This window comes from Carcharhinus amblyrhynchos, chromosome 6 (genome assembly GCF_965287045.1).
Source record: "Carcharhinus amblyrhynchos chromosome 6, sCarAmb.v2.hapA, whole genome shotgun sequence".
NCBI classification, from domain to species: domain Eukaryota; kingdom Metazoa; phylum Chordata; class Chondrichthyes; order Carcharhiniformes; family Carcharhinidae; genus Carcharhinus; species Carcharhinus amblyrhynchos.
Genome location: NC_137329.1, coordinates 27,354,659 through 27,379,547, shown reverse-complemented (window position 1 = coordinate 27,379,547; position 24,889 = coordinate 27,354,659). Strand labels below are relative to the sequence as shown.

The 24,889-nt window shown below is 41.5% G+C and overlaps 1 protein-coding gene across 4 annotated transcripts in view; it reads right to left on the bottom strand.

Annotated features, from left to right (window-relative positions):
* phrf1 (PHD and ring finger domains 1) overlaps positions 1-24,889 on the bottom strand; it is an 82,705-nt gene that overhangs the window by 35,170 nt on the left and 22,646 nt on the right. For 3 of the 4 annotated variants that reach the window (XR_013886795.1, XM_080190099.1, XM_080190100.1), the window contains exons 3-6: positions 18,879-19,019; positions 15,708-15,904; positions 10,165-10,248; positions 9,521-9,642 (exon numbers count right to left, since the gene is read on the bottom strand). Coding sequence is in view for 3 of the 4 variants with exons in the window: in XM_080190099.1 (XP_080046225.1) it covers positions 9,521-9,642; positions 10,165-10,248; positions 15,708-15,904; positions 18,879-19,019 (544 nt within the window). In the remaining variant the exon portion in view is untranslated. Of the gene's footprint in view, positions 1-6,603; positions 6,701-9,520; positions 9,643-10,164; positions 10,249-15,707; positions 15,905-18,878; positions 19,020-24,889 lie in introns of those variants that run through there. The other variant, XM_080190101.1, reaches the window with a different exon arrangement.

The window sequence follows — 24,889 nt, the reverse complement described above, 5'->3', positions numbered from 1 at the left end:
GGAGGAAAGGAAGTAGTTTTCCCAAATAAAATCATTAAGTAGACGTCTCTGCTGCGTTGCAGGCATTTTTCAACCTCATCTTTTTGCCAGCTGTTACTCAAGTTCATTTTTAGACAACTGATTGTCAGGAGATGATTCCCTTTTCCTGGATAAAACTTTTAAGATGTGAAAAGATATGGAGCAAATAGAGCTGAGGTACAATTTGCCCACAATCCAACTTAATGATGAATGAGGCTCAAGGGGTTGAATTGCCTCCTTTATTTCCCATGTTGCTATATCTGCTGTATTTATCACCCCAATTTTTGGGGTGTGTGAGTGAAGCTTTTGATAGCCAATTCAGGATTATTAACTCGAATTCATTGTTTTAATAGAATGGTTATGTTTTAAACTTTTTTTTAAACAAATGATAAAATGGAGTAATGAAAAGTCATGTATTTGCTTTGAATTCTGTCCAATGGCTATTGGCTGGTTATGGGGTCAAGATCTAGGTCGAATGCTATTGAAATGTAAGTGCCAGGTTTTTGTTCTTGTTTTTGCAGACTTCCTGTCTCAAAGACTTCGAACAGGAACACAGACAACAGAGTCTATCATAAAGACAGAGAGACAACAGTGACCGTCAGCAGCAGGGAAAGAGCTGTTCTTGTTAGCTACCAGGTGGAAGGCTGATGGCAGAAAGCCCTCTAATCAAGGAGGAAGAACTGGCTGAACTGAAGAACTCTGAAAGATTCATCCTGGCATGGCAGGAGGAAAGGAATCACTGAGGTGGGCTGTGCTGCTGGAAGTCAGTTCGGGATTTCTTGGAAAACCGAGTTAAAGGATCTTCAATATTCACTGGATGTTATGATTCGGTGAAAGAGGAGATGCAAGCATGCTGGAAGCTGGGGGTAACTTGCGATTGAGTCCTGTAAGGACTGTAATCCTGTGGAAAGCGTGCCACAGTGTTGCAGTGTGAAGCTAGCAATCGAGTTAAGAAATTGACAAGAGATATGTTTTCTGTTATTTAATATATTAGGCGTTTAATGTTTTTGATGTTGCTTGCACTTTGTTTGCTACAGTAAAGATTTTAAAACCTGAAATTTTGTTGTGCAATTATTTTTGGTCAGTCAGTGCAAACTCAAATACCTTTTTTCAAAGCCATCAGTCTCTAAGGCACTGTAATAAATGCTAGGGTGAAAACTACTTTGCTCCAAATTATCCTCACCTCTCGTCAACATGCCATCATCTCAATCTATTCTCTAATGACAAACCAGCCAGTTCTTCCAGTTTAACTTTACATCACATGTTGAACTGTGTAATTGTTTATTCTCTACGGACTCACCCAATGCACTAAAATAAACGTAAACTTCTACATCTTCACTTTATGTCTCCCCGATTTTGGAACTTTTGAGATAAAATGTTATAAATGTTGAAGCAGAGGCAGGGTTCAGAGTGAAAAAGCCATGCAATAGGGCACGTTGAAAAATGCTGCAACACCAAGTCTGTTTGTTTATTTATTTATCAGTGTTACAGGAGAGCTTACATTAACACTGCAATAAAGTTACTGTGAAACTCCCTTAGTCGCTACACTCCGGCACCTATTCAGGTATACTGAGGGAGAATTTAGCATGGCCAAAGCATGCCTTTCAGATTGTGGAAAGAGACTGGAGCACCAAGAGGAAACTCACGCAGAGACAAGGAGAAATACAGACTTCACACACACAATGATCCAAGCCAGGAATCGAACCGGGTCCCTGACTTGGGACCCAGGTAAGGGAGCAGTTCATAACATATCACCTCAGTTGGGACTTGAAACCACAATCTCTGGCTTAGGAGGCTAGTGCCTTATCCGTCTGCACAGGCAAAATAGAATGAATGACGATCTTGTCTGGAAACTCCAATGGCTCCACAATGATTTCTTGCATTTAAAGTGATGTACACATATTGGGACTGCCATTTCATGGAATTTCACCCCACCTATGGGATCAAGGCCAACTTCAGATCTCAAATAATAGGTAAGAGTGCTTGTGCAGAATCTTGCAGCAGAGCAGTGATTCAAACAGCACAACTTCTATTATCAGGCAGAGCACTTTCTCCAATGTCAGAGAATGCTGACACATGGCATAATGGGGCTGCATGACTAGATCATTTGCCTCCAGAAAAGGAGGAAAGGGATATGACTGCATTCAGTCTCCGTTGGCAATACAGTCATGACAGTACTAGAATGTAAAGGGATGCTAGATATTAAAAATGTTTTGCGATTCATTACTTGTTGCTCAGTTCAGTCATTTTCAATCCTGAGAGTTTGTCACTGCAAAATATGTGGGTGAACTTTTAAGCAAACACACCTTCTTATAGGCCGCAATATGAGCAGGAGACTGATCAGATCATAATTGGAAAACATGCCGCAAAAACTCTGTTGAACATATTACTTTAACCAGAGATTTTCACCACTCATTATTATCGCTAACACATCACATTAGAAGTTATATAATGACACTCAGAATTATCCCATTTCTTTTGAGTAAAACACCGCAGTCTTTTCCCCAGATTAACTTCCTCCATTAAAATGTTACGGTGGGACATTTTAATTTTCAAACAGCACAAACCACAACGAACAGGCCTCATCTGGAGTACTGCGTTCATTGTAGGATGTATTAGCCTTTAAGGGGGTGCAGCATACATTCACCAGAAATATACCAGGGCTAAAAGGCTTAACTTATAAAGACAGAGACAAGACTGTTGCAATCTCTTACAGCTACAGTTCGAGACCTAACACATTTCCCCCTCTCTTCAGTTCTGATAAAGAACCAAATGGACTCAAAACGTTAACTCTGTTTTCTCTCCCTATTGATGCTGCCAAACCTGCAGAGTTTTTCCAGCTTTCTCTGTTCTTATTTCAGATTCCAGCAGCTGCAATATTTTGCCCATTCTAGGGAACTGTAGTGTATTACTTTTCTCCAGTCCCAGTCATCTATATATTTTGGAAACACTTGGTTGTTTAGCGCCTAACAACATCAACTTGTATTTAAATAGCATCCTTACCTTAATAAAGCATCCCAATGCACTCAACAGAAGAACTGTAAATCAAATATGCCACTAAGCCACACAGGAGATAGTAGGTCAGATCTGCACCGATAACAATCTCAGCCAGGTCCTATCTCCGGAGCCCCACATATATACTTTGCTAATTCCCCCTGACATTTAGGGCCAATTTAGAATGACCAATCAACTTAACCCAGTCTCTGACTCTGCAACACAGCAGTGCTAACATTGCGCACAAAATATTATTTGATTAATTGAATTTAACTTGCCATTGTGGGATTTGAGCACGTGTTTCTGGAGCATTAGCTCAGGCCTCTAGATTACTAAACCAGTCTGTTATCATCCTTGACTGGATGCCCAGGAATTTGGCAAGATCCAGTTAGGGATTGATAACGTTTTGTTAAAAGTAGACAAAATTTGAAACTCAAATGAATAAAGTCACAAGATTCCATGGGTTCTGAACAAAGAAAAACAAATTTTACTATACACGGTCAGATATCTTGCACTTTTAACATTCAGAGATAATATGAGGTACATGTAAATTAACAGAAAGTCTAATAAATGAAAGATGTGATCAAGACAGTGTCCATGGATTTATCAACACCCACCCAGATTTCAGTGTGAATCAACCAATCTCACAAACTCTCTTTCACAAGGAATTCTCGTCTTCATTTTTGAAGATCTAACCAAGGAATTCCCTCCAAAGATTACTCCAATTGAGGCAGCATCAACTATGCCCACCTCATAAGGTTTTGATCGCTAAGATTCCACTCCCCAAGATTCCTGAATATACAGTCAAGCAGCAGCACAACCTCAAATCTTTGGCTGCGCCAAGCAGAACACTACTGCTCCACAGAGGTGCTTCTGCACTGACAGCCTTCAGCAAAGAGTTATCAACCTTTTGACTACCCCCTTTGATCTTCAGGGTTTCTCCAGAGCCTTCTTCAATTTAACTCTGCAATTCACAGTCCTTCCCCTATTTGAAGCCTTTTTAACTGAACTGAGACTTCTTCCTGTCCCCATCCCATCTCTGACACTTTTACTTTGAGACTTTCCTTTATCCCCTCTCCCTATTCCCTGCCTGTAACACTTTTTGATGGTATGTCTTCCAGTCACCTCCAGGTTTTCACACTAACTTCATCTGCACATATGGAACCCATTCCCTGTCTGCACACGTGCAAAAGTTCTAAGGCCCATCACAAGTTGGTGTCCCCAGTCACCACTCTCAACATTAAAGTAAATTTGTTAATTTAACAGAACAAGTCACATATGTTAACATAACCCTTTAAGATAATGGATGACTATCTTTGTAAAACATACTAAGGGAATTAAATAGTGGTATATTGGGAATTTTGGATGTACAAAGGGATCTGGGTGTCCAAGTACAAAAGTTGAGAAGCAGGCACAGCAAGCAACTAGGGAGGCAAATTTTATGATCTTCATTGCAGGAGGAATTGAGTTCAGAAACAGGGATGTCTTACTGCAGGCAAACAGGGCATTGGTGAGATCACACCTGGAGTACTGCATGCAGTTTTGGTCTCATAGAACATTACAGCACAGTACAGATCCGTCGGCCCTCTACGTTGCGCCGACCTGTGAAACCAATTTAAAGCCCATCTAACCTACACTATTCCAATATCATCCACATGATTATCCAATGACTATTTAAATGCCCTTAATGTTGGCGAGTCCACTACTGTTGCAGGCAGGGCATTCCACACCCTTACTAGACTCTGAGTAAAGAACCTACCTCTGACATCTGTCCTACATCTATCACTCCTCAATTTAAAGCAATGTCCCCTTGTGCTAGCCATTTCCATCCGAGGAAAAAGGCTCTCACTGTCCACCCTATCTAACCCTTTGATCATCTCGTATGCCTCCATTAAGTCACCTCTTAACCTTCTCCTCTCTAATGAAAACAGCCTCAAGTCCCTCAGCCTTTCCTCGTAAGACCTTTCCACCATACCATGCAACATCATAGTAAATCTCCTCTGCACCTTTTCCAATGCTTCCAAATCCTTCCTATAATACAGCGACCAGAACTGTATGCAATACTCCAAGTGGGGCCGCACCAGAGTTTTGTACAGCTGCAACATGACCTCATGGCTCCGAAACTCAATCCCTTTACCAATAAAAGCTAACACACCATACACCTTCTTAACAATCCTATCAACCTGGGTGCCAACTTTCAGGGATCTATGCACATGGACACCGAGATATCTCTGCTCATCCACACTACCAAGTAACTTACCATTAGCCCAGTATGCTGTATTCCCGTACTCCTTCAAAAGTGAATCACTTCACTCTTTTCTGCATTAAGCTCCATTTGCCACCTCTCAGCCCAACTCTGCAGCTTATCTATGTCCTTCTGTAACATGCAACATCCTTCGGCACTGTCCACAACTCCACCAACTTTAGTGTCATCTGCAAATTTACTAACCCATCGTTCCATGTCTCCTCATCCACATCATTTATAAACATTTATAACACCACCCTCTGTCTTCTTACAGCTAGCCAATTTCTGATTCAAACCGCTAAATCACCCTCAATCCCATGCTTCCATATCTTCTGCAAGAGTTCACCATGGGGAACCTTATCAAATGCTATACTGAAATTCATATTCACCACATCAACTGCTTTACCCTCATCCACCTCTTTGGTCACCTTCTCAAAGAGCTCAATAAAGTTTGTGAGATACAACCTAGTCTTCACAAAACTGTGTCGACTATCCCTAATCAAATTATTCCTTTCTAGATGATTATAAATCCTATCTCTTATAATCCTTTCCAAAACTTTGGCCATAACAGACGTAAGGCTCACTGGTCTATAATTACCAGGGGTGTCTCTACTACCCTTCTTGAAGAAGGGGACAACATTTGCTATCCTCCAGTCTTCTGGCACTATTCCTGTAGACAATGACGACCTAAAGATCAAAGCCAAAGGCTCTGCAATCTCTTCCCTGGTCTCCCAGCGAATCCTAGGATAAATCCCATCCAGTCCAGGGAACTTATCTATTTTCATACTTTCCAGAATAGCGAACACCTCCTTCTTATGTACCTCAATCCTGTCTAACCTAATAGCCTGTATCTCAGTATTCGCCTCGACACCATTGTCTTTTTTGACAATGAATTGACAGCTGTTCTCAATAATTATACTATCATTGTACACGAGGCAGGAGATTTTACCAGTACCCAGCTCACAAGACACAACATGAGAACTGCCAATTGTTGTAAAAGCCCATCTGGTTCACTAATGTCCTTTAGGGAAGGAAATCTGCTGTCCTTATCTGTCTGGCCTACATTGTGACTCCAGAGCCACAGCAATGTGGTTGACTCTCAACAGCCCTCTGAAATGGCCGAGCAAGTCACTCAGTTCTGCGTGGGCTTCCTCTGGGTGCTCTGGTTTCCTCCAACAGTCAGAAAGCACTGTTTAGGTACATAGGTCATGCTTGTCCCTCCATTTACCCGAATAGGCACCAGAGTGCAGCAACCAGGGAACCCCCAAAGCAACCCCATTACAGTGCCAATGCAAACTCACCTGTGACACTGAAACTTTGTGTCACAAGTAAGCTCACCTCCTTACCTAAGAAAGAGGGAGTGCAGCGAAGGTTCACTAGGCTGACAGCAGGGATGGCAAGACTGTCCTATGAGGAGAGTTTGGCTCTCTGGACCTGTCGTCACTAGAGTTTAAAAGGAGAGGAGATCTGATTGAAACATGTAAAATTCCAACATGACCGGACAGACTAAATGCAGAGAGGATGTTTTCCTTGGCAGCAGAATCTAGAACCAAGGAACACTGTCAGGGTATTGGATAGACCATTTAAGACTGAGATGAGGAAAAATTCTCTACCTTAGAAGACTATCAAGGCCAAGTCACTGAATGTATTCAAGAAAGAGACAGATAATTTTTTTAGGTTTTCAAGGGGAGATGGCAAGAACATGGCACTGAGATACAGGATCAGCCTCGAAGGGCCAAAAGGTTTACTCCTGCTCCTAATATCTATTTTCAAGAAGTTTACTGTAAATGCTCCAGCTTCTTTGAGAATTCAAATTATGATATTATAATCACATCATATATAGACAAACATGTTTACATTATATAGGCAAGTCTACCACTGAGACAGAAACTATTTAACCCATCTTTCTCGAGTTACAGCTTTTCCTATCACTACATTTGCCATGATCCTATAGATTATGTTACCACCAAAAAGATCATAATGAGAAATCAGAATGGTTGCACCAGGCATAGGCACAATTTGCCTATGCAGAGTTCCAGAAAAACCTTTCGTTATCCCTTGCTATAAACTAGTAACCGTTTTCATAAAAATATAAATCTAGGAAGGAGAAGTTTGTACATTTCAACTTTTTGGAGGCAAAAGCAGGCTTGCATTCTGTCTTTCTACAAATAACGCAAAACTTAAATACAATCTATTTTAAAAATGATGCATTTGCACACACTTCTTGTTGCTTGATCATTATAAATTCCCATGTACGTTTTTATAATGGCAGCTGCCTATGTAAGTTTATCACACTGCAATTCCTGCCTTGCCCCTCAGTGGATTCACAATAATCATCTAAGTGCAATAATGGCATGGGAAGTTTACATAGCAGTTTCCTTCGTAATTGTGCCAGTAGAATTTAGTCATAAAAATGCCCAAGAAATTGCATAATTTTTTAAAATGGGGAAGTATTGACTCAAACTAGCCAAAATACAACTACCCTCCCTCTCTAACATGGGTGGCACAGTGACACATGGATGGCATAGTGGCTAGCAATTCCAGGGACCTCGGTTCAATTCTGGCCTTAGGCGACTGTCTGTATGGAGGTTGTGCATTATTCCCCGTGTCTGCGTGAGTTTCCTCTGGGAGCTCCGATTTCCTCCTATACTCCAAAGTTTAGAACAGAGTTGAAGAGGAACTTCATCACTCAGAGGGTGGTGAATCTCTGGAACTCTCTGCCCAATGAAGTGGTGGAGGCTACCTCATTGAATATGTTTAAGTCACAGGTAGACAGATTTTCAACAGACAAGGGAATTATGGGTTATGGGGAGCAGGCGGGAAGGTGGAACTGATCCACTTCAGATCAGCCATGATCTTGTTGAATGGTGGGGCAGGCTCGAAGGGCTAGATGGCCTACTCCTGCTCCTACTTCTTATGTTATGTGCAGATTTAGGTTGATTGGCCATGCTAAACTGCCCCTTAGTGTCAGGGGAGTGGCAGGTTACAGGAATAGGGTCTGGGTAGGATTGTTGCTGGTGCAGCTTGATGGGCCGAATGGCTTCCTTCTGCACTGTAGGGATTCTATCTGACACCACTTTAACTGAAAATTATATTAAACTTTGAATTTGCATGCGTAACACACCATTGTAGATGAACTAATATTAGAAGTCAAATATATCCATGCATTCCCTAATGGTAAATTTCCATTCCTGCTGTAACGGTTTTTGGTCATGTTTCTTAGTTCAACACTGTGACATTGAAAACATTGTAACCAGTCTGAACGGGAATTTTCCATGTAAACAAGTCACAATGGTGCTGTAGTTTCAGATTACAGCCAGTAAGGTGGCATTGTTGCCTGAGCATATCATGTTTCATTGCATTCCCTAACCCAGCAGCAACTGTTAACCTGATGCTTTGTACTTGTAGGTAAAGGGGTAATTAAGTAGTCTGGTGTTCTGCATATTAACTTTTAGCTTATGCCCATCAAATGGGCTTCAACATTCAGTCGGTCAGTGGGAATTAGAACTTACCAGACAGAGATGTTTAGCTGGTAAGGATTCAGTCACAAGATTTCTTTGTCCTGGCCCCCTAGATCCCTCAGCTGACCTCCCTGGAGACATCTTCCAAGGCCAAGTAAAAACGTCACCTGTAGGAGCCCCTAATTCATTAATCTCAGTAACTGCCTCTAGTTGAACGATTTGACAGTTTAATCAAGCTGAAGCTAATTGGGAAGTTATTCTTGTTAAAACTGTGGATATCAAGGAGCAAGAGCAGCTGATTGAGTAAAGTGGCATTATGGATCATGTGGATTTTCACAGAGTTGGGTTCAGGCAGAAATATAAAATGAGCATTAATTCAACAAGGCCTGATCAGTCGTGAACCAGGAGCTCAATAACTGTAATGCGTGAATTATCAGGGAGATACTTGCAATTCACCGAGTGTTATTGTAAATAATAGTTATTACTGTATATTTCATACCCTGAATATCAACATTTTTGAACCCCATTATTCTGAGGAAGAATTTTTAAATTTAGAAGAAATCCCAACTTTTAATACATTCACTAGCTGAAGCTGTGTTACCACAAATACTGCACAAAGATCAAACAACAGATGACAGGGAAAGAGGAGGTTCTCTAGAACCGACAGCAGTACATTTTCCAGCCATTATAGAGCTAACGTTTGGATGTACTGAAAATCAGGCTGTCATTATAACAAAAGCAATTTGAATCATCACTGTTTCCAAACATAGCTTTAAGTTATCATGTTCAGCTGATTACATACCCTGAATCACAACCATCACAGAGGAGAAGGCTATCTTCCCGGTCACTTCGTCCACACACCTCACAGTTTGTCACGTCCTCTTCCTCCTCATCATTGCCTTTATCAGGGCTTTGGGCTGCAATCTTCAAAAGAAGCGGAATTTGTAGCAGCTAAATGTTTGACTTATTAAAGCTACCATTTTCCTTTCCCTCCCCTTCAATGACACCAGACATGTGACACCAAGGAAGACTAGGGAGAGGTGAATTGTGATTTCCATTCAATTGAGTTCAGCTGTAAGTGGACCTGTGCGTGTGTCACAGTTGCTAGTAATAACGCCAGGAAGTGCACTACATTCACTTGTACAATATAAGCAAGGATAGTTTCAACGGACCTAGTTAACCCCAAGGGTTATCGTTAGGCACTTGTGATAGCTGGAGCTGGACACAACTTGGTGCCTGGTAAAGTCAAGGTCACCTATGATGCCCTCAGAGCATTCACTGTCCAGGTTCAGACATTTGTGTAAAGTGCCTGAGATTCCTACCACGCAGGGCACTGTCTGTAACCCCACCCACCCTCAATTCCAAACCACATCACCTTGATCATTAGCAGGAGGGGAAAATTAAGCCTTTTTTTTATACAAGCATGATTATGCCATTCCATCTCACCTTCTTTAAAACTGTCCCTCCAAAATGTGTGCGAACACAGATGTGTTTGAAGACAATTCGATCAACAGGACACGAATTGGCATTCTGTTTGAGAAATAACATTTATAAACCATCATAGCAATCTCTTTTCCTTTGCAAAATTGTGAACTAATTCATCTGCTTTGGAACTTTATGACAGAACTTATAGATGCTTAACATCACATGGCAAGTGGCTTTATAGGACACCCTCAATGCCTGCACTTCCAGCATATGGGAAGTAAAGTAAGATAGAATTTACATTTACATAGCTTCTTTCATGACATCAGGATGTGCCAAGGTGCAGTCACTGTTGCAATGTAAGAAATGCAGCAGCCAACTTGCACACACTAAGATCTGTAAACAGCAATGTGATGAATTCATTTGGTTTGGTAATTGTGGTTGATGGATAAATATTTATCAGGTTAACAGGGGAAATCCCCTGCTCTTCTCTGAATACTGCATGGACTTTTACATCCAGCTGAAGGGGCAGGCAGAACCTTGGTTTAATAACTCACTCAAAACACCACACTTACAGCATGTCCAGCATCCCCACAGTACTGTGCTGAAGTGGCAGCCTGGATTATCTGACTGCCCTGGAGTGGACATCGAAACTACAATCTTCTGACTCAAGGCAAGACTGCTCCCCACTGCGGCATGACTGACATTCTAAAAGGGAAGTACCATTGCCGTACTGCTTTCAAATTAAGGAGCAAATGTGAAAAGAATAATCTCTGGCTGACTACACATGCATCAGACATCTCTTTCTTGCTGTGAATATCATTTAAGGTTAGTTGCAGTCACTTATAATTGATCAGGGTTACTATAAAAAATAATTTCATTTGAAAATATAAAATACACCAGTTAGTATAACAGTTAAGAATGTTTTCTCAGTGTCGCTTCCAATTTTATCAGATTTTTCTGTAATGGGAACTTGAAAATTAGTTGATTTGCACTAACATCCCATCGCTAGTGCAGAAATACATTGGTAATATTGTACAAAAGAGTTCTATCGCCAAATCACTAAAAAATAAGTCATGTTGTGCAAACCCTTAACCACCATTAACAACAGTCATCATTCTGCCTCCTTGTTGAAGGTGTCACTGGAATGCAAAATGGTTTTCTCTCTGGGACTGGGTTCCACACACACACCATTTGGCATGGAGAAACTTTCTTAAATTTTGTAGATTGCACACTTGAAAAAAAGGGAACTAAATCAAAACTTAGCTTAGCAAACAATAAACTGCTTTTTTTAAAATCATTAAATTCAATTCCTTCAGCACAACCATTCATACAACAGATACAAAAAGCAGACAGCAATAATGAACAGTAAATATATAGCAGTATTCACCAAAGGTTCATTTTGGTAATAATGCTCTTTTTGATATCTATTCACGACTAGCACTTGAATAGAGAGGCCATGACTTCAAAGCTGGCAGATGACATAAAATCCAAAAATGTACAAGCAGTAAGGAGAATAATTAGCAACTTCACACGATACAGACAGACTACTGAATTGGGCAAACATGTGGTCGATGAAATGAAATGTAGAGGAGTGTGTCAAGTCATCTTTGTGACTCTCATGGATGCAAGTGCTGCTGGCAAGGCAGCATCTGTTGCCCATCTCTATTTGCCCTTGAAAAGATTGTTTGCGCTTCTTGAACCGCCACATTCCATCTTGTGAAATTATACCCAAAGAGTTCCAGGATTTTGACACAGCGAGTGGAGGAACTGGAATATAGTTTCAAGTAAGGATGGTGTATGGCTTGGAGGGGAATTTACAAATGGTGATGTTCCCATGGGTCTGCTGCCCTTGCCCTTCTAGTAGTTGCAGGTTTGGAAAGTGATGTTAAGAGAAGCTTGGCGAGTTCTGTAGAGCATCTTGTATATGGTACTCACTGCTGCCACTGTGCATCTATGGTGAATGTTTAAGGTGATGTATTGGATACTGATCAAAAGGGCTGCTTTTCCTAAGTGCTGCCGAGCTTCGAGTATTGTTGGAGCCGCACTCATCCTGGCAAGTGATAAGTATACCATTATACTCCTGACTTGTGTCTTGTAGATAGATGCTGGCTTGGGGAATCAAGATGTGAGTTACTCGCCACTGGATTCCCAACCTCTGATCACCTCTTAGAAGCACAGAAAATTAGAGCAGAAATAGGTCATTCGGCTCTGAGTCTCCTCCGCTACTCAATTTAATGGCTGATGTTATCTCAATACCATTCTCCCCTGCTCTCGCCATATATTTTGATGCCTTAGAAATCTATTGACTTCTGGTCAGTGACGTGGCCTCTGTAGCCTTCTGTAGTACATAATTCCAAAGCTTCACTATCCTCCAAATGAAGGGGTTTCTCCTCCTTTCAGTCCTACATGGCCTACCCTGTATCTTGATACTATAACCCCTTGTTCTAGACCAGCCTCCCCATCTCCGCAACCAGAGGAAATATCATTCATACATCCAATCTGTCCAGTCCTGTCAAAATTTTATACGTTTCAGCAAGATTCCCTCTCATACATTCAAACTCAAGTGCATACGTGCCTACTCAATCCAATTTCTCCTCATATGACAACTGTGCGAATGGGCCAGGAAATGGCAAATGGAATTTAATGTTGGCAAGTGCGAGGTGGTCCACTTTGGTAGGAATAATGGTAGGAAGGATTATTACTTACGTGGAGAAAAACTGCAGCAGGCGACGGTGCAGAGGGACCTCGGGGTCCTTGTGCATGAGTCGCAAAAACCCAGCTTGCAGGTGCAGCAGGTGGTCAGGAAGGCGAATGGGATGCTGGCCTTCATCGCGACGGGGATTGAATATAAAAGTAGGGAGGTCTTGCTGCAGCTGTATAGGGCATTGGTGAGGCCGCAGCTGGAGTACTGTGTGCAGTTTTGGGCGCCGTACTTATGCAAGGATATTTTAGCCTTGGAGGGAGTGCAGAGAAGGTTTACTAAGCTGATGCCGGAGTTGAGGGGGTTGAGCTATGAGGAGAGGCTGAATAGATTAGGCTTGTACTCGTTAGAGTTTAGAAGAATGAGGGGAGATCTCATTGAGACATATAAGATGATGAATGGGATGGATAGGATAGAGGTGGAGAGACTCTTCCCGCTCAGAAAGGATAGTAGGACTAGGGGGCATAGCCTCAAGATAAAGGGGGGGCGGTTTAGAACAGAGTTGAGGAGGAACTTCTTTACTCAAAGGGTGGTGAATCTCTGGAATTCTCTACCCGTTGAAGTGGTGGAGGCTGCCTCGCTAAATATTTTTAAGACGCAGGTTGATGGGTTTTTGATGAGAGAAGGGATTAAGGGTTATGGGGAGAGGGCGGGAATGTGGAACTGAGCCGCGACAGATCAGCCATGATCTTATTGAATGGCGGGGCAGGCTCGAAGGGCTAGTTGGCCTACTCCTGCTCCTATTTCTTATGTTCTTATGTTCTGTGCCATCCCAAGAATAAATCTGGCGAACACCTTTGCTGCACTTCCCCTATGACAAGTATATCTTTAGGCAAGGAGACCAAAACTGTGCACCATACTCCATTGGTGGTCTCACTTAGGCCCTATACAGTTGCAACAAGACATCTTTGTGCCTGTACTCAAGTCCTCCTGCAATGAAGGCCAACATTCCATTTGCATTCTTAACTACATGCTGTATCTGTTTGCTTTCAGCGATTGGTGTACAATGACACTCTTTGTACATCAACATTTCCCAATCTATCACTATTTAAATAATACTTGCCATTCTGTTTTTCCTACCCATTTGAATGATCTCACACTTACCAACGGTATACAGCATCTGACCTGAATTTGCCCACTCAATTTGTCCAAATCGCCTGGAAGCCTCTTAACATCCTCGTCACCACTCACATTCCCACCATGTTTCATATCTTTGGCAAACTTGAAAATATTATATTTGGTTCGCTCGCCCAAATTATTGATTTATTTTGTGAATAGCTGGGGTCCAAGCACTGATCCCTGTGGTGCCACACTAGTCATCGCCTACCACTCCATAGAAGGTCCATTTTGCAACTAATTGTCAATCCATGCCAATATATTACCTCCAAGGCCATGCACTTTAATTTTGAACACTGGCCTCTTATGTGGGATTTTATCAAAAGCTCTCTGAAAATCTAACCATACCACTTGTAACTCTAACCACTGGTCAAGAAAGGTAAATGGCAAACCTGTTTTCAGAATTGAGGGGATTTGATAGTGTATATATGAACTCTGAGCAGGAGTAAGCCACTCAGCCCCTCAAGTCTGCTCCTCCATGGCTGATCAGATTATAACCTCAATCCCAACCTCAATCCCACATTCCCGCCTACCCCCAATAATCTTTCACCCCCTTGCTTATCAAGAATGTATCTAGTTTTGCCTTATTCAAAGACTCTGTTTCCACCTTTTTAGGAAGTGAGTTTGAAAACTCACTTTCCACTGAAAGAAAAAATTCTCCTCATCTGTGTTAAATGGGAGATCACTTATTTTTAAACAGTGACTCCCTAGTTCTAGATTCATCAACAGGAAACATCCTTTCCACATCCAACATATCAATACCCCTCAGGATCTTACATGTTGCAATCATGTTGCCTCTTACTCTTCTAAACTACATTGCGTGGATAGAAGCCTAACCTTGCCCATAAGGCAATCCTCCCATTGCAGGTGGTAGCCTAGTAAACCTCTCTGAAATGCCTCCAACGCATTTTAATTCTTACTTAAATAAGGAGACCAATACTGCATATATTACTCCAGATGTGATCTCACCAATGTCCTACATAACTAAACCATAACTACTCTTGCATTTAACAATAAACAATAACATATTAGCTTTTCGAATTACTTGCTTTAACTGCACACTAATCTTTTGTGATTCATGTACTAGGACATCCAGATCCCACTATAATTTCTCATGATTTGGGTAAAATGCTTTCAAAATGTGCAATTTTGCATTTGCCCACATTATACTCCATTGTCAGATCTTACTTAATCCTTTGTAGCCTACCGTCCTCTTCACAACTTACTTTCCTACGTGATTCTAGACCACATCAATGGAACTGACTCCCCACTTCCCTTTGAAATGGAGAAGCAAGCCACTAAGTCCAAGGGCTGTTAGGGATTGACAACAAATGCTGGCTTTGCTGGTGATACCCACATCCCACAAAAGAATAATAAAAAGTGATGAGGGGAATTACTCCTACACAGCCAAGTGCTGCAATCCGGAACATTCTTCTTAAAAGAGGTGGGGGAGGGGGCGCATAAGCAGATTCAGTAGTAACTTTCATAAGAAAATTAGACTAAAAACTTAAAAATGAAACCACAGCAAGACAAGAGGGAAAGAGCATGGGACAATTTGGATAGTTCTTTAAAGGGCCAGCATTGACCTAATGAGCCTAACAGCCTGCTTCTGTGCAGCACGATTTTATAGTCTTCAGTGATCCTCTCAGAGGCATTCAGTCTTAGTGAAGGTGGATTAGGGATCCTTTCAAATAGTTGACATTTAAAATAGTTCAACAGGCTACAAAGCCTGGTTCACAGCACTCACCTTCGACCATTCGAGAATACAATCAAGGCAAAAATAATGTGCACAGCTTTCTGGAGTTCCAATTGCCTGATCCCGGAAAGTATTCAGACAGATAGGGCAGTTTTCAGCCTCATCATCAGAGCTGCTAGCCCACTTCCTTCCAGAACTGGCCTTCTCCGTGTCATCTCCCCCTGTAGCCTCTTCCTCATCGTCATTGCCTTGGGACAAAAGAAAAAATGTTTTTTTTTAAACATACTCAATGGCCTTTGAACTCAACACCCTCAGATTGTAAACTTGAATTACACAAAGCATGGCAGTGGAGACAAGTTTATGATGTAAATTTATGTACCACTTTTAATGTAGTAAATCATGCCAAGCTGCTTTACAGGGGCATTACCAAAAGAAAAGCAAAATGCTGGAAAAATGAAGTAAAAACAGAAAATGCTAGAGATATTCAGCAGGTCTGGCAGCAACTGTGGAGAGAAACAAATTTAATGTTTTAGTCTATAACATTTCATCCTGTCCTTTGTCTTCACAGATGCTGCCTGACCTACTGAATATTGTGGCACTTTCTGCTTTTATTTACAAAATAACTTTGAAACTGGGTTACAGAAGGAGACATTAGGGTAATTAAGCAAAAGCTTGGTCAAATTTTACAGATCATTTTTAAACAGGAAAGAGAGAAATTGCAGAGTTTAGGTCTTAGGCTGTTGGAGATAGGATAACCAATGGTGGAGCAATGAAAAATGAAGATGCCAGAAATGGAGATCTCAGATTGTAGTAGGGCTGCAGCAGGTTTTTATAGAGATTGGGAAAGGCAAGGCCATGGAAGTATTGGTACATAAAGATGAGAATTTTAAATTTACGACATTGCCAGGAACCAATGCAGGGTCAGCATGCACTTTATTATCTCTAGGCACTAGATCTCCTGGCTGACCTCACATCTTCTGCCCTCTAAACTTGAGCTCATCATAGGGGCAGCAGTTTTAGATAGGCTTAAGTTTACAGGGGGTGGAAGTTGGGTGATCAGCCAGGACATCTAGGTGTGTCTAGAGATAATAAAGACATGAATAAGGGTTTCATGGGCAGAATAGAACAGCAACATAATCAAGCTACAATGGGATACTGCTATGGGCATTCCAATGTACAGCAGAGAAGTGTATGTAAAATTTTCCACATTAGAAACATTTCAAAAGTGAATTGGATTAAAGATTCAAAAATGAAACCACAGCAAGATTATGTGGAAAAAGTATGGAAATGGGACTAATCGGATAGCTCTTTCAAACAGCCAGCATTGACACAGCCTCTTTCTGTGCAAAATTTACACTAGGATAATCAAGGCAAATTAGCAATCCATTCAAATAGTAGAAATTTAAAAGTGGAAGGTAGACAAAAGTATGAATGCAGATTCAAGTTTTGAAGAAAAGCTTGAATTGCAGCAATACACACAAGTGCAGAGAAGGATAAGAGGAAATTTGAAAGAAGTTTTTAAAGATAATAAATAGTTTTGATAAAGTACATAAGGAAAGGAACTTTCCTGCAGTTTGTGGAAAAAGTAACTTGAAGAGGTCTGGTGACAACTGCTCTTGCTTTCAGTGCATTTGAGCAAGGTGTTAACTGGTCAGTGAAAACAGCTATTATTGTAATAAATAAGGTCAGTGCTTAAGATGAAACAATTGACAATTTCGAAATCAATGGTTTTCAAATTTTTGGATATTTTAAACATGGCTGAAGTGGAGGCTGTCTACACTAACACAGAATGCAGAGGCATTGAATGGCCAAATGTTAGAGCTCAACTTCCAACAACACAGAGAGTTGTGGGGGTCTGGAATGCGCTACCGAGTAGGGTGGTGGAGGCAGGCACGTTGGACTCGTTTAAGATGCAGTTAGATAGGCACATGAGTGAAACGAGAATGGAGGGATATGGTAGGGGCTATTAAATAGGGTTAAACCTCGGGAGACACCGGAAGGGCAGGCTGTATGATTAATATGTTTTGTCTTTATTCCACAGGTGGAGGTCCACCTCGTGTCAAGCGAGGGGCATGCACACGGCGGGTTGTGCGTGGGCTGCTCTTGGAAGTCCAGGAGTGGCCTAGTACTTCGTGTCGGTGTGTGTGCTTGATCCTGGACCGATAGACGGGCTCCACAACAGCTCAGTGACTAGCACTGCTAGCTGTGCAGATACATGGATTTGGGCCTGTGTCTGTGGGAGTTTGCGCATTCTCCCTGTGGTTGCGTGGGTTTCCTCCGGGTGCTCCGGTTTCCTCCCACACCCCAAAGATGTGCTCTTAGGCTAATTGGTTTCCACCAAATTGACACTATTTCTTCCCTGAATCTGACTGAGTAGGGTCCCATTCGTAGACATGCAGGGTAGAATAGGTGTAGGGCGATGCGGCGGCGCGGCGGCGCGGGCTCGTTGGGCCGAAGGGCCTGTTTCCCGTGCTGGGTTGTTCTTTGTTCTTTGTTCTAACTCCACGTTGTGTGGTCCTGTACCAGGGCAGTCCTGGTTTGTGTTAAGTTATCCATTTGTAGCTTGGGTACAGCTGGCTTAAGAGTCCACAGGTTAGGATGAGGGGAGAGAAAATAAATACTTTTAAGAGTCCCTGGATCACCAGTGACTTCTACAAGAGAATACGTGTACACGCTCATACACAAACAGATAAGAGCAGGGACAGGTGCTGACCCTACCCACTATTCAAGCCACATACAGCAATAACTAGCTTGTTGAAACATACTACCAGGGCCACCTGTTCTTGTAGGAATCTATCCTTCAGGGAAGGAGAGTTGAGGAAAAGCGAAACAAATTTCCTTTCAAGGCTTGAAACTTTATTAAAATATAGTTTTTGCAAGGGAAGTAACATACCTGAATAATGCTTGATCCTGCAGATGTTGAATGTCTTCCGGATTAACAGTACTTATGAGATCAACAATGAAGCATGCGCTCATGAATCAATCAAATCAAGTCTTACAAGATCGTGAACATTTCCCTGCTTTTTGACTAAGATCAAGCCCGAGATCAGCCTGCTCTTGTTAGCTTGGATCTAGCATGTCTCTTTTGTGGGGACAATGAATTGAATGCAGTTTGAATTTGAACTGGTTTTTGAAGCAAACAAAGAGATGGATTAAGGACTTGCTCTGCCTACTCTGCGTGTTGCCTTTGTAACCAAAAATGGAATAAGACATAAACTATACCTTCCTCTGCGTCCTCCTCATCTTCATCCTCTTCATCATCCTCATCATCTAAATCATCTTCTGCCCCTTCTCCGTCTTCATCATCATCGTCGTCGTCATCTGTACCATCCTCATCTACATCCTCTTCGCTACCAGATTCCTCTAACAAAAGACCATACATTCAGAATTTTAAAAGCAGGCTTGAAGTTAGACTTTCACTCCACACTTCTTAGGGAATGGGCCATGTCAGTGACCACATCTGGTGTAAAAACTGCCCAAACTGACTGACAGCAATCAAAACCGAAGAGTTAAGGCACCTCAAGATTATAAGTATTAGAAAAGGCCATATTTCCAAAAACTCACTGCATAGCAAAATATTCCAGTTACATATTACAAGTTAGTCACAATTAATCAACAAAACCTATTCAGGTCAATCAGGGATGAGACTATAGTTATGAGAGCAAGGTTGGTCAACTGAAACTAGCATTTTACAGCATTAAGAGACCTTTAGGCCCATCAAACACATTGAGATTAAGAATAAGGGGAGAATGCATGCACAAAATAGTGCAACTTAAAAAAAATTGAGCTGTCAAGATTAACTAATGAAGATGTAAAACAAATACTGTACATTTTTGGAATAACAACCATTCTAGAAATGCACTTACTGAATATTTCTGATATTTCAGTTTATATTTAAGAAAGTCAACAAGTTTAGGCTCATAGAAGAACAGGAGGCCACTTAGATGCTGTTCCAACATTCAATAAGTTCAGGCCTGATCTGTAATTTAATCCATATGTCTTTATCCCTTAATACCTGTGGATAATAAAAATCTAATAGTCTTAGTTTTAAACTTAACAATGGATTTAACACCGATTGCCATTTATAGAAGAGAGTTCCAAACTTCTGCAACACTTCGCAGGTATCAGTTTTCCTAATTTTCATCTACCCAGCAGTGGAAAATTGTCCAGGTATTATCCTCTAATCAATGCCATTGAGCAATACAAGGGTTGCATAGGGACAACGGGAACCATTATGTAAAGTCATGCAGGAATTATCAGTATATCATACCAGGAAATACAGTGCACGTTGGCAAATGGCGAGGTGACACATTAGAGGCTTGTTGATTATGTTAAGCAATAGTGGGATTTTTTTAAAGGCAGTGAGGTAGCAAATTGGGAATGGATTAAAGAACAGAAAACCATATGGTATTAATGGGTATCATTTGGACTCAAGTGGTGTAAACAGGAGTCTCCCCTGGGGTCAGCATTAGACCTGTTTCTCTTCTCATTGCACATTGGACTTGGGTATAGGAAACACTACAGAGAGATCTGCAAGCAACACAAAAATAGAAAGAAAACACTGCATATCTGAAAAATACAGAAAACGAAGGAAATAAAAACACAGAATCATTGCATCGCAGGAGGACACCTGGCCCATCAAGTCTGCATTGGCTCCAATGAAAGGGCATTCTACCTAGTCCCACTCATCTGCCTTATCCCTATAACCTTGCATATGAAAGAGAAACATAGACATTGAGGTCAACAGCAGAGAAAAGGGTCTTTCGGCCCATCATAACTGTGGCGGCCAAAGACAAGCCACCCAATTATTCTGATCCTGTTTTTTCAGCACTTGGTCCATAGCTTCGTACGCCTTTGCATCGCAAGTGCACATCTAAATACTTCTTAAACGGTTATAAGGGTGTCTGCCTCCACCACCCTTGCGGGCAGTGAACGCCAGACTCTTACCACCCTTCAGGTGAAAAGGATTTTCCTCATAGCCCTCCTTAACGTCCTGCCTCTTAGCTTAAATCTAAGCTCCCTGGTCTTTTATCTTTCCAAGGGGAAAAGTTTCTTCTGCTGAATGGTTTGGTGCACAGCTTTCATCACATTGTTTCTGATGAAGCAGGGCACACAAAGTTTGATTCAATAAATAAAGGGGCCAATATAATCCTTTATAAGGAGAATTGAGCGTCTTAAATAGTATGTTGCCTTCCCATAACTAGGGTGAACAACTTGACAGCATACTGCAGAGGGAAGAGCCAAATCCATTTGTTTTAATTCATGTTGGGACCAACAGCATGGGGAAGAGTAGACAAAATAACCTACTGAGAGATTATCAGGAATGAGAAGCTAAATTTTAAAAAAAGGCCCCAAGGTTATAATTTAAGATACTGTAATGCTATAGGCCAAGAACTGGAAGGTGGGATTGGACAGGACAGCTCTTCTCAGCCAATACAGATATAGGCATCTCCTTACATGCCATAAATCTGTGTACCTGAACTATGTACAAATTGGTGCGAGGATAAACAGACTAGGGAGGTGAACAAGAGGCTGGAGAAGTGGTATGGGAAAAAAACATGACATTTTATAGGACACTGGTACTAGCACTAGGCCAAAAATGTACTGCTCTATCTAAATTTAACTGGGCGTAAGATGTAGTGAAACGAAAAAATACAGTGGTCACAAGAACTTTAAACTAGTTTAAAGGAGGGTCCACGTGGAAAATATAGCATTAATAATCGATCAAAGACAGGCAATATGGTAGAGGACAGAGTAACAGTCAGAAATTGTGCTTTCGGTGCAACAGAGAAAGTGAAAAGTAAAAAACGTAAAGTCATTTATCTACAAAATGTTATGTGGCCCAATGAAATCTTCTTTACGTAAAAACAACAAATTGACTGAATCGCAGGCACAAATTCAACTTGGAGGGAATGGCATAGTCGCCACTGCTGAGACGGCCTGCAGGATGGTCAGAACTGAGAACTAAATATACCAGGTTATAAGGCCTACAAGAAAGATAGGGAAAATAGTTGAGGAGGATCAGCTGAAGTCACTTAAAGTTTAGTTATTAGTGTCACAAGTAAGCCTTGCATTAACACTGCAATGAAGTTACTATGAAAATCCCCTAGTTGCCACACTCTGGCACCTGTTCGGGCCAATGCACCTAACCAGCACATCTTTTGGAATGCGGGAGGAAACCGGAGCAAATCCATGCAGACATGAGGAGTTCATGCAAACTCCTCACAGACAGTGACCCAAGCCGGGAATTGAACCGAGGTCCCTGAAGCAATAGTGCTAACCACTGTGCTACCGCGCCGCCTATGCAACCACTTCATTGGTAAACAAAGATAAAATGAGAAGTAAGCAGGCAGTGCAGACTTTATGGATAGAATTAAGGAAGATAAAACAATTTTAAACTCTAGTCGGACTTGTCTACAGACCTCCTGATAGTAGCTGTGAAGATCACATAAATTCAGAGATTTCACATGCAGATAGCAAAGAGGGGAAACAACTTTCATAAATATCGGAATAAGCAGATCAGCATTGTCAAAGGAGGCACTGTGTATGTTTGGGGTGGTACGCTGCAACAAGATGGCCTAGGACCAACAAGAGGACGAGCCGTATTAAATTTCACATATGGAAAATGAATTTCAATGTAGACAAAGGTAAAGTCAACCCACTTTGGATCTTGTTGGAGAACTTCATAATGGGTTCGAGAAATTGCAAATAATCAGTGACTTAAGTCACTAATACTAGCAATAAATGAAATGACCTCAGATCAGACTCAGTCTAACAGGGGAACTGTGTGCATGAAAACAGTATGAACACAGTATGAGATTTAACTGAGTATGAGATTTGAACAAACAGTTCTGATTTAAATATTTTTTAAATTTGATTTATTATTGTCACATATTAGTATACGATGTAAAGTATTGTTTCTTGCATGCCATACAGACAAAGCACACGGTTAATAGAGAAGGAGAGAGTGCAGAATGTAGTGTTACAGTCATAGCTATGGTCACTACAGTCATAGTTACAGTCAACTTAGTGCAAAGCGGATCCATTTAAAAATCTGATGGTAGCAGAGAAAAAGCTGTTCTTGAGTCGGCTGATACATAACCTCAGACTTTTCTTTCTTCTGACGGAAGAAGATGGAAGAGAATATGTCCAGGGTGCGTGAGGTCATTAATTATGTTGGCTGCTTTTCCAAGGCAGTGGGAAGTGTAGACAGAGTCAATGGGTGAGAGGCTGGTGTGCATGAAGGATTGGGCTATGTTCACAACCCTTTGTAGTATCTTGCGTCTCGGGCAGGGTAGGAGCCATACCAAGTGATGATACAACCAGAAAGAGTGCTTTCTATGATGCATCTGTAAAAGTTGGAGAAAATCGCAGCTGACATGCCAAATTTCCTTTGCCTTCTGAGAAAGTAGAGTGGGCTTTCTTAACTATAGTGTTAGCATGGATTGGTGATTTGGACACCTAAAAACTTGAACTCTCAACAATTTCTACTTTGTCCCCATTTTGCTATTTCAGTATTTTAAAATGTATTAGCTGTATTTTTAGAAGTAACTGTACACTTTAGCCAAAAGCAGGTTATCACAAAGCCTAATGAGAAGAAATGCTTATTGACAGGAACCACATTCTTTAGAACAATGAAACTACAGAACGTGCACGTTCCTATCAGCAAAAGTTACTAGCAGTAAGGCTCTCAGAGCTCCTTTATGAATAGGGTTGTTCACATTGCCCAAATAAGGCAGGTCACTTCAGAGGTAAGAAAGTACATCTGTCTGGTTCGACAAAGCAAGAGTTGGTGGGAACCTTAACTTTGATCTTTGTAGCTAAGCATCAGGTGTTGCTAGGCAATAAGAGGAAGAAGCATCAGTAGGAAGCATCTGGATTCTACGGACCAATAAAATCCCATTATGTCAAAGAGTAAAATGCAATTGGCTAAAGTATATGACAGGTATTATCAATGATTGATTTTATTGAAAATGATTGGTTTGTAATGAATGGAAGGCAGAAAAAAGTAAATTTGAGAAATATATAATTGATCTTCTGAAGTATTGTAACCGCAGAGTGGTTTTGGAATATTTCAAAGCCTTCTCTTCTAGAGAGGCATTGGATTGCCCATTGCTCATTCTCCCATCGATCGATACATATCAATAAAGATACGTCTTTGTATTGGCTGAAGTCTTTGGCAATACCTAGCCTCCAGCGAACCCCACAACATACCTAAAAAGGATAAAAGGGAGTTCTTTCTAAATGATAAATTTGAATCACAAAAGGTTAGTATATAGATATAGAAAATAATTAGGAATGCAAATAGGATGTACGCCTTTATTGAAAGATGGATGGAGTTGAAAAGTAGAGAAGTCTTGCTACAACTGTATAGGGCACTGATGAGATCAAACCTAGAGCACTGCATACAGTTTTGGTCTAGTTATTTAAGGAGGGATATACTTGCATTTGAAGCAGTTCAAAGAAGGTTAACTAGGTTGATGCTTGAGATGAAGGGGTACTCTAACAAGGTTCAGCAGTTTGCATCTATACTCACTGGAGTTTAGAGGAATGAGAAGCCATCTACTTGAAGCACGTAAGGTTCTAAGGGGGTTTGAAAGGCTGGATAGATGCTGAGAGGATGATTCTATTGCAAGAAAACCTAGGAAATTTAGAGGGCATTGTCTTAAAAATAAGGGGAGAGGGATTCTCCCATCCCGCTGCCCTAATTTTCATGAGTTTTCACGCCCTGCTAACTGATATTTTACATATCATTTAAAAGCTATTAGCTAGCCCGGAACTAAATTCTGCTGACCAGCTAACCCCTCTCACCCTGCCAGAGTGCTTCACTCCAGTGGAGACTATGCTAGCCCAGGGAACTAGTGGCTCAATGCTGCAAGGGGGTTTGCAATTGTGCCCCCCCCCCCCCCAGGGGCTAGGGCAGCAGAGGTGCCCCCTGGGCATGGGTGTCCTGGCACTGCCCAAGGGGCAAAGTGACCATGCCCAGGCATCTTGGCACTGCTCATCAGTAGGGGGTGGGAGATTCCGCTGCCAATCTGCATTGAGATAGATGGGGGTGGTCCTGTCCGAGATGGGACGGGACGGGACAGGACGGCAGGAGGTGGGGGCTGGCCAGCCACCAAGGCTGACAATTCGGGACCACTGCGTATGTGCAGGAGCCTGCAGGTTTCAGCCTCCTAGGTGGGATTAGGCCCCATCCCCTGAAATCTAATATTAGTCATGCTGGTGGCCTG